This window comes from Cryptomeria japonica, chromosome 11, assembly GCF_030272615.1.
Source record: "Cryptomeria japonica chromosome 11, Sugi_1.0, whole genome shotgun sequence".
Classification (NCBI taxonomy): domain Eukaryota; kingdom Viridiplantae; phylum Streptophyta; class Pinopsida; order Cupressales; family Cupressaceae; genus Cryptomeria; species Cryptomeria japonica.
In genome coordinates this window covers 468216731-468227977 of record NC_081415.1, presented here as the reverse complement: position 1 = coordinate 468227977, position 11247 = coordinate 468216731, and the positions used below count along the sequence as shown (strand labels likewise).

General features: G+C 33.4%; 1 protein-coding gene across 1 annotated transcript; it reads right to left on the bottom strand.

Annotated features, from left to right (window-relative positions):
- Positions 1-10085: 10085 nt before the first annotated feature.
- On the bottom strand, positions 10086-10880 carry LOC131068463 (uncharacterized). The gene is made up of 2 exons (XM_058003648.2): positions 10542-10880; positions 10086-10336 (listed from the first exon to the last, which is right to left on the bottom strand). The coding sequence occupies exons 1-2, from the start codon at positions 10752-10754 to the stop codon at positions 10172-10174; spliced, it is 378 nt and encodes a 125-aa protein (XP_057859631.1). The 5' UTR covers positions 10755-10880; the 3' UTR covers positions 10086-10171.
- Between the last annotated feature and the right edge of the window lie 367 nt (positions 10881-11247).

The window sequence follows — 11247 nt, the reverse complement described above, 5'->3', positions numbered from 1 at the left end:
TGTAATTTTCTTCTATAAACTTCTTGCAGATGTTCTCATCTCCTCCAAATATGATGTCATCAACATACACAACTACAATCAATAATTTGTTACCTTCAAATAAATATTTCTATCTGTAGTACCCTTTTTAAAGCTTTTTTGTAATAGATATCTATCTAGCCTTGCATACCAAACTCTAGGATCTTTCTTGAGTCCATACAGTGCCTTCTTCAACCTACAAACCATATTTGGTTCTTTCGACAACTTGAACATATTTGGTTGTTCAATATATCTTTAAGATCTCCGTTCAATAATACTAACTTGATATCCATATAATATAAGTTGAAGTTTTTGTCTGTTGCAAATATACAAAACATTCTGATAGCTTCCATCCTTTCTACCAGAGGAGATGTCTCCTCAAAATCTATACCTTCAACTTGAGAGTAACATTTTTAGACTAATATTTCCTTGTTCCTAGTGACTTTTCCCTCTTCATTTAGCTTGTTTTGGAACACCCACTTGGTTCCTATCACATTTTTGTGCATTGATCTAGGTAGCAATTCCCATGTCTGATTCTTCTCTATCTGGTCCAACTCTTCTTTGATTGCCTTTAACCAACTATCATATTTACTGGCTTCCATATAGGTCCTTGGTGCAACTTGGGATATGAAGCAATAATTTTCTTGTTTATTGATTTTTGCAACTCTTCTTCTTGTCTAAACACCTTTTCTCTTGTCTCTAATGATTTGATATTGTAAGTGACTCTTCAGCACATACTTTTCTAGTGTCTTAAGAGCTTGTTCAAGTTCTTCTTCTTTTGCATTAGTTTCCTCCACTTTTGGATCAACTTTCTTTTCTGCAACAACTGATATAATTTTTATTTCTAACTTCAAGGTTTAGATGCTACCTCAGGTTGATTCCATTCTTCATAAACTTTTACATTGCACTTTTCACAATTTTATGTAGCTTCTTTCATTAAACCTCTTCACAACAGTCTTTTGCACATCTCTAATGCCAAATCTACTTGTAAATCATTCACACCCAATGCACATCAATTCACACACATTCAACACCTTCACTTATACATCTGCACTCCTTTATAGACAAGATAATCTTCAAAACCCTTAACTAGGTTGACCATAGATAGAATAAACAATATTACATAAATTTGGCCACTGAGACCAATAACAACCATTGCAATCCACTCCAAGAGATAAAGCCAACCCAAAATTTTCATAACACATTTCTTTTAAATGATTCCAATGAACTACACACAATAATACATCTTCCAAGGTTAACATCAAATGAAACATGAAGATAAGCATTAAAGCACGTTAGTTAGTCGGCTAAAAAATAAATCTCCAATGTAAATTGCACAATGTGGATCTACACATGCCATGGTGAGACCCAAAAACTTAACTATACTCATCCTCCAAAGAAAATCTAGACCAAAAGAATATGATCCAAGTAGGATACAATATCTCAGTTATTCAGAAACTAGATTAGCTAACAACACAAAACTTAGAACATAACTTTGCTTGCTAATCAAATTATCACCTGGAAGTTGAATTGGAACACTGCACATACCACATGATCAAATCCTCCAAATAAAAAATTGCACCACATAAATCCACATATTTGGAAGTCACTAGGCATCCTCCAGACCTATTTTGATAGACAACCTTACTGTTTGAAACAACACCAACCAACTCTACCAACTAAATAGTAGAGGACCTACAAATTTGATAATGCAATATATATAGAACATAGACATCATATTCAAGATCATAGCACAATATTTAGATATCGAAGGAATGAAATGCATTCTTTCATTGGGACTTTAAATATTGTTTCCTCTATATTTAAATTTCTACTAGTACGCCATCCTTACTTCAACATCAACAACATAGGATATAGGTTGACATCAATAACAACAAAGTACAACAAGTCAAGTTTCCAAGAGTTCCATCCTATAGTATGATGATATGACCCATTATAACTCAAGGGAGTATCATCATACTCATCTAGATATTAGAGTGACACAACAAAAATATGGTGGCAAATGTACAAAGTAGCACATTTATGGGATTTTGTGGTAGATAACCAACATATGGGTAGATATTTGTCTTCACCATTTGATCTAAGTTAAATATAGGAAGGTAAAAGTTATTGATTACACAAGAATTATTTCAAGATTCATGATATTATACATTTAAACATTCATGTTTGCATATAAATATTTGGTAAAATATGCATCATCAAATAGGTATAATATTTAGGATCCACAAGAAATACATCATGATTCAACTCAATAGCATGGAGATATTGAGGCATCGATTTTTTTTTTCCTTGAGGGCATCAAAAAAATTATTTCTTGAGGACAAGTAGTCTTGGATAGGGAGGATTTTTCATTTCCCATTTTCAAAAATCAAAAGAAAAAGATTCTATAGCATTGTAAATTGTAACTGGTACAATTCACACCTCATGTTTGTGCTCCTACTTTAGCATGTCCTATTTTCATTCCCCCTAGGCTCGTTTTGGTCCCATTTTTCTTTGACTCTGATGTCACCTATTGACACCATAGAGCGAGACCTATCCTAGAGTTGTCCTCCCCCATTTGCTGATTTGTTGGTCCTATTTTTGGAGGAGTAGGGCATGGTGGAACCCTGGTTTGGACAAGGGAACCCCACCACCCTGGTCCCCCTTAAATAGGACCCAATTTAAATTTGGGCTAGCTCTCTCCCTCCTCGATGGATTTCGGTCCTCGTGGAAAAAACCTATATAAGGACATCCTATCAATTCATTTTAGATCTAAGAATCTAAGACTCCACACACACACATATCCCATCATTTGTGCATTCATCAAGCATTTGTCATCGGTTATTCTCAAGCATCCAGGGTAGCATTTCATCCTCCAGGCATCATGGAGGAAAGTCACATTAATCCTTATGCAAGCATGTGTGTTTGATGGGTTCATTCATGTTCATTTGTTTCTTATGTTATTACATCTAACATTTGTGATTGTATCTAAAGAGCATTGCATCATCAATATTCTTATCAACCATTGTAGATTTGAGGTATATCTCCTAACATTTACTTCAATATTTACATTATTCAATTCAAGGTTAATTATTAAACTGGGGTTGACCTAAGGAAAACCCCTATCCACAACCAATTTTCCTCTCTTTTTATATGTAGGGAATTGAATCACAAGTCATGGTTGAAGCTTTCAACAAATTTGATGATGAATAGGTTCAGATTTTGATGGAGTGAAAAGTGAAGGACCAGAGAGACCTAATATCCCGGTCTTGAGAATTCTACCTGAACTTTAGACAGAACCAGTGCATCTCCCTAATTCAAAAATGATACCACTTGTTTGTCTCAGATTTATAGGACTAGGGAAACCTCCCATCTTCATTATGAAAATTCAGTTTGAACATTCAAGAATAGAATTTGATCTTATTTTTTCACTCAAATCCTTGTTTGTGGCTGGTGCAGGAGCACCTTGGTTACTTTGATGCCTAATGAAGGATTTTTGTAATGGATTTTGTTTTTGTGTTGTGTCAAGATGTAATAAGGTACTAAGGACCATTTGTGATCAATTTAAATAATTTGTAATCACTTCAAATCAATTTGTAAGGCCTTTGATGCCAATGGAGTCATATAGACCTATAAGGTCTTGATGGGGTCAACATTGGTCAAACCACTCCAAGTGTGTCCAAAATGAGTGGAAATGATGTAATAGGTGTCCTATGGTCTATTTTGATATGTTTTAGTAGTATATGTGATGTTTTGAGTTTATATGTTGTGTAGATCAAAAGTTGTCAAAAGATGTAAAAGTTGCTTGTCAACTTTTACATCTTTTAAGTGCAAGTTTTATGTTTTTGTTTTTCAACGGTCACCCCTTTTAAATATAAGTTGGGGATCATTGGAATGGGGTATGAGAAGCATAAATAGCCACATTTTGTCTTGAGGTAGGTGGGTTGTTGATGTATGCACTGAAAGGAGGAATGAATCAATAAAATTCAAAGCTTTTCTTTGTAATTTTTCCCACAACATTGCTGCAAAAATTTTCATATCTTTCTTGTACAATCAAATCAATATAAGAGACCTGTTCCATTTGAAATCTGACTAAATCACCTTTCTTTTGATATTGCTTTTGTGCATCTTGATTGAGTACAAAGTATTTTGTGGGCATTTTTCTAAAAATTGTACTGAAGCCCTAGTTTCAAGGGTTTGGACTGAGAAATGTAAATAAATAACCATTCCATTGAGATTAGAATCCCAAATCTTGTGAAATGGTAGATATAGAGGTTCTCCAAGTGGGTTTTTTTTTTTTTTTTCAGGGATTAAGTTTTGAGGCATGTTTGGTGCAATGAATGCCTAACATCTTCATGTGTTAGGCTTAAGAAGCATAAGTAAGGTGAAGGGTTTGGAGTATGGTGACAAAAAAAATAATTATAATGCCAAAACCTATGAAATCCATTCAGTTTTTCCATTCCCATAATGCTGGAAGTGGAGTTGAGTGAGTTTGAATTGTTTTAGTGGAACTTTCTTTGTAAAAGAGGGCTAATTGAAGGCCTAAAACCAAGAAAGTCATAGAATAAACCCTAAATGTCTAAAGAAATCCCAAGTATGAGTCTTGTATGTCATCATACTATTAGGTCCCGAGAAGGACAACTGAGGAGGGGGGGGTGAATCAGTTGTCAACCAGTTATCAATAAATTATGATCCAAATGCAAGTTATTCCAATTTAAACTTAATGCCGATAAACCAAACTTAAGTGTCAGTAAAACAGATTAACAATTATAGCAATACCGATATAACTTAATGCATGAAAAATAAAGAGAAACAACATCCATAACACATAACACAAAGATTTTGATGTGGAAACTCGGTAAAGGAAAAATCACGGTGGGAAACCTTACCCACAATCAAATGATATTACTGCAGATAGTATGTGTATACAAATGGGGTTTGCACATGCAGAAAGGCCAATTGCCTAGATCTCACTGCTCAATCACAAAATAGGAGTCACACTGACTACACAATTGGATTGTTAAATCCAATGATAATGTACTGCTCAAAATAGCATCTCCAATGTTGGATTTAGTACCGATTAAGCTCTGAACATGAGTGTCAAAACACCTTCATAACCTTCCTTCAACCTCCAAATAATGTCTGCGTGATTCGCACAAGGATTTGCTTAATTATGCTCTTCAATATTCGAATACACTCATACCATATGCATATCCTATGATCTTCAATAAGATCCTACAATCATTTATACTAAACCTAAGACCAAATGTATAGGTCGACTCACTAAAGATAGTACATTTAAATTAATTACAAATAATTCTTGATGCGATACAACATGTCGGCTCAATAATTTTACCATAACATCCAATTAATAAATAATCTTCATAACGTGTCATGCTGATTCGGAGTACCGGTCCATAACCTAGACCTATCTGTCGATAAAGGCAAATCTGTCAACCCGATTAGACTAATAAGAAAAACACCAAAACCAAAATTCCAATCCATGTCTTCGACATAACCAAATGATCTCCAAGTTATCATCGCTGCTAGTGAACCATATAACCTGTTGGTGAGCACATATCGATGACTGTGCATAAGCCACTAACCATATCGGTGAACATAATGTAAACCTCCAAGAAGACAAGTGTTGACATCAATGACAAAACCAATGCAACACATGACAAAGTGATCCATAATACCAACACATATTCCACATTAGATGTTTGATAAAGGTCTCATATTGTATCTTAGACCAAGGGTTTGCAGGTTAAAGTCCATTTTGTGTCTAGGCTGGCTAGTAGGCCTAGTAGGCATTAAAAGAATGAAGTGACTTTGGGAGTTAAAATCAATCATTGTAAAAGTTTGGAATGATTTTTTGGGGGTCTCCTAAGGGCTCAGAACATGCTAAGAGTGATGTCCTCATGAAATATAAGTCTTAACCCTCTATTGTCCTCAAAAGTTCATTTGACATGCTTGTGAAGTACCTGACTAAAGTAGTCTTTGAAGAGTTTGGAAGCCCAAAGGCCATGTAACCTTGTAATGCCTTCATTTTGATGTGAAACCATTCTACCTACCTTTGCATCAGTGGATTTGTCTGATATCTATAGCAATTTGTTATTATTATTTCACTTTAATTGTCCATTGTTTTACTCTAACCTCACAATCTACATCCAATTTCAACTCAAAAAAGGGGAGATAAAGAAAACAAGTGAATGTAATCACTATTTCAACCCTTATCCTAATTGAATTGTGGCTAGATGTCCCTTTTTAATGTAATGGTCCCTTAGGTAAGATTAGTGATTTTATTATCCTAATTGGTGAAACTCTAATTTTCCCAACTAGTACAACTTCTTTTTCAAGGACATATGGAGATTAAGAGCCATGACTATTGATTGACTCACGCCATGAAGAAACCAAAGGTTGCAGATTAGGTATAGGTTGGAGATTAAGCTTATGACTTGATTCATTTCAATATTGTTGAATATGAAGGATCAATTTTTTTACCAATACATGCCAATGATATGTTATAATTGAAAGATCATGCTATGTTAGAGTTCAAAGATCATGTTGTTGGGCATCTACGTTTAGAGATAAAAGTTGAACCATGCTAAGACAAGAGAATAGAAGAGCTCATCAACTCATCAAAAAATAATGTTATGTTAGAGTTGAAAGATCATGATATTGGGCATCTAGGTTGAGAGATACGACCTGAACCATGCTAAGACAAGAGAATATAAAAACTCATTGACCAATTTGCAACTTATTGACCAAATTGCAACTTGAACCATGCTAGGACAAGAGAATATAAAAACTCATCAACTCGCAAACCTCACAAAACATGATAGGACAACCTCACAAAATATGCGAGGACAAGATAATGGACGAACCTATCAACTCATTAAAGTTAAGAGATATAACCTAAACCATGCTAGGCTCATCAACTATTTTACCCTAAACCATGCTAGGACAAAAGGGACAAGAAGAATAGAAAAACTCGTCAACTTATAAACTAAACCTTGCTCATTAAAGTTAAGAGATATAACCTAAACCATGCTAAAGTTAAGAGATATAGCCTAAACCATTCTAGGACAAGAGAATAGAAGAGATCATCAACTATTTTACATGACCCTAAACTAGAATAGAACAGATCATCAACTATTTTACATGACCCTAAACCATGCTAGGACAAGAGAATAGAAGAGATCATCAACTATTTTACATGACCCTAAACCATGCTAGGACAAAAGGGACAAGAAGAATAGAAAAAATCATCAACCATTTTACCCACCATTTTACCCTTAAACCATGCTAGGACAAGAAGAACCATTTTTTATTTTTTCTTTCGTTTGCATTTGTGAAACTCTTCATTTGCAATTGTAATATTTCATTTGCAATTGTAATATTTCATTTGCATTTGTAATATTTCATTTGCAATTGTAATATTTCATTTGCAATTGTAATATTTCATTTGCAATTGTAATATTTCATTTGCAATTGTAATCTTTCATTTGCAATTGCGAAACTCTTCATTTGCAATTGTAAAAATGCAAAATGATGATGCATCTGTAAAACTATTTCCAAACTATTCATTTGGTCATGTAAAACCATAAACCATTTCCATTTTCTATTTCCAAATGCAAAAAGATGATGCATCTGTAAAACTATTTCCAAACTATTAATTTGGACATGTAAAACCATAAACCATTTCCATTTTCTATTTCCAAATAGAAAATGATGATGCATCTATAAAACTATTTCCAATTCACCTTTCATTTGAATATGTAAAACCATAAACCATTTCCATTTTCTATTTTCAATTCACCTTTCATTTCCAATTCACCTTTCATTTGAATATGTAAAACCATAAACCATTTCCATTTTCTATTTCCAAATGCAAAATGATGATGCATTTATAAAACTATTTCCAAACTATTTCCAAACTATTTCCAATTCACTTTTCATTTGAATATGTAAAACCATAAACCATTTCCATTTTCTATTTCCAATTCACCTTTCATATTTCCAATTCACCTTTCAAATTTCCAATTCACCTTTCAAATTTCCAATTTCACTTTTCATTTGAATATGTAAAACCATAAACCATTTCCATTTTCTATTTCCAATTCACCTTTCATATTTCCAATTCACCTTTCAAATTTCCAATTCACCTTTCAAATTTCCAATTCACCTTTCAAATTTCCAATTCACCTTTCATTTGAATATGTAAAACCATAAACCATTTCCATTTTCTATTTCCAATTCACCTTTCAAATTTCCAATTCACCTTTCATTTGAATATGTAAAACCATAAACCATTTCCATTTTCTATTTCCAATTCACCTTTCATTTGCATAATAGATTTGCATAATAGATTGCATATATCTTGAAAAGTAAGGATTTTCCACAATTATATAAGGGGCCACGAAACAATTCTCAAACCCATTTGCATAATAGATTGCATATATCTTGAAAAGTAAGGATTTTCCACAATTATATAAGGGGCCACGAAACAATTCTCAAACCCATTTGCATAATAGATTGCATATATCTTGAAAAGTAAGGATTTTCCACAATTATATAAGGGGCCACGAAACAATTCTCAAACCTATCATTTAAAATTTTAAACAAAATTTTAAGAGCAACCATTTAGGAAATGGAGCAACCATTTATTAAAACATTTACTAGGATATTACATTAATGGAGCAACCATTTATTAAAACATTTACTAGGATATTACATTAATGGAGCAACCATTTATTAAAACATTTACTAGGATATTCCATTTACTAGGATATTACATTTATTTAAATGACATTTATAATAAATATATTTATTACAAAGAATATTCCTCAATACATTTTTTTAGGAACATTGATCATAATAGATTCAAGGCTGCGAGAAGAAAGGGCTGCCAACAATTCTCAAAACTATCATTTCAACAATTCAAAGAACAATTTACTAATATATTAAGACATTTCGAGTTTAGTAAGACATTTCGGGTTTAGTAAGATATTTATGATAATACATTTATTTTTAACAAGCACTCAGCTATCATTTCAACAATTCTAAGAGCTGCCATTTACTGCTATTATGAAGAATATTCTTGACCGTATTTTTATTAGGACTTTATTATAATATATTAAGTTTCAGAAAGCATTACATTTATTAGGAGATCTACACTGAACATTAGGAGATCTACATTGGACATTAGGAGATCTAGAGTACCTTAAATGATTAAGAATGTTTTCAGATCTTTAATATAATATGATTTGAGAATGGTTTCCTTGATCTTTTATATAATCATTAAATCAATTTCTTTACATGGTAAGACCCAAGGAAACCATGAAAACATCAAGAACAATTTTAATGTCATAAGTACCAATTTGAAATGTCATCTATACCAATTTTAAATTATGAAAGCAAGTTAAATGTGAGATTCTAAAAACTTTCAAGGTACTGGATCCATGAGATATATCAAATCCACTCTCCCAAGATCAACATTCCATCATCTATCACAATATCATAAAATTAAGCTAAATATATGTATTTAATAATTTTTAAAAATGGGGGAAACATTTCTGCTTAAAATGCATTCTGATATATTTATTTTTTAAAACATTTAATTCAATATATTTATTAGATTTCTGCAAAACTTCTAAATTCAATACATATATTACATTTCTGTAAAAAACTTCTTACTAGAATAAATTCTGAATTCTTTTGTTATTTTACAATCCCTCTATCTACATAAAAGGCTTATTCTCCACTTTACAATTCAATACATTTCTTACCCCTAGAATAAATTCTGAAATCTTTTGTTATTTTATAAACCCTAGATTTACTCTACCTTTCGTTTTGGTGGAGGATAATTTCCGTATGACAACTGTAATTTTTCTTTCCACAACACCGATAATTGTAAACAATCTGCAGATGACTGGTAAATCTCATCACCATGAAAATGAACCTCGAAAACCTAAGTAAGCTAAAGCTTAATGACTTTATCTCCAGAACAAACATATACATTATCCAGGGAAAAAACCAGACAAAAAATACAATGACCAAAAAGAGACTGTAAAGAGACATCGATCTCTTTCATCCATTCCACATACATTGATAAACGAGGCTGAAATTATTTCAAACCATATTATAAATATCAGTCCCTCGGGGTTTTTCCTTTCAGCTTAGTACAAGCTGCCAGGACGGCCCCCAAAACCGCTACCACAATACCGCTAACGGCCAGACAGATCTTCCACTTCTCAACAAAACCGCTTTCGGCTTTCTCCTCTCCTTCTCCCGCCGATTCTTTCTTTTCGTCACCCTGCACAGAAACAAATTCGCAAAGAATAAACGAAAAACCAGAAAACCAGAGCCTTGGACACCAAATTTAAAGAAATCAAGCAAATTTAGCAAGAACTTTAAGATAAAGAGAAATATTTTCCAAACCTGCTGTGTTCGCACCAAATTTAAAGAAAAAAAGCAAATTTAGCAATAACTTTAAGATGAAGAGAAAATATTTTCCAAACCTGGGGTGGATCGACCCTGCGGAAGGCAGAAGGATCGCCGGAGTGGCGCTCAGCCATTGCGGACGCGATTTTCTCACTGCTTTCCTCTTCTTTAGTCGGATTCGTTATTTTTGTAGGCTGGACAGCACTCACCGAGGGTTTTAAGGTGGTGTACTGGCCGATCGATTCTGCGGCTGAATCACCATCGCTGTTATTGTTGTCGCCTGAAGACATGCCTGCCGCTCGGTATTCTACGACAAAAATTGATTTATGATCTTCGATCTTTGCTTTCAGTTGCTTCTCTCTTGAACAGAAAATTTTAGGGTTTGATCTGGCAAGGAATTTGCAGGAAATGGCGTGGATGAAAGAGGAAACGTGTTTCTTTTACTCAGCACGTTGCAACTACGTGGCAGTTTCCTAATTAACGTGCTACAAACTCGCCACCTGACGTTTGTCGTTAATCGCCTTCCAAATCTAAACGGTTGGGGAGGGTAACTAAATGATGATCTTGTCTATTATTTTGCAATTTTTTTGTTGCATGGGCTAAAAATGTGGAGGCAAGCTGTTTTCAATGACCTTTTATGGCATTTTGGGTGTACATTTGGGCAAGGAAGTTAGGGGCTAAGGTTAGATATTTACCCTTTTTTATTATATGATTTTGATTGGTTTTGTGTTGGAAATTTTATATTATTTTTTATAGTTTTAATATATTGATGTCTGTAGTTTG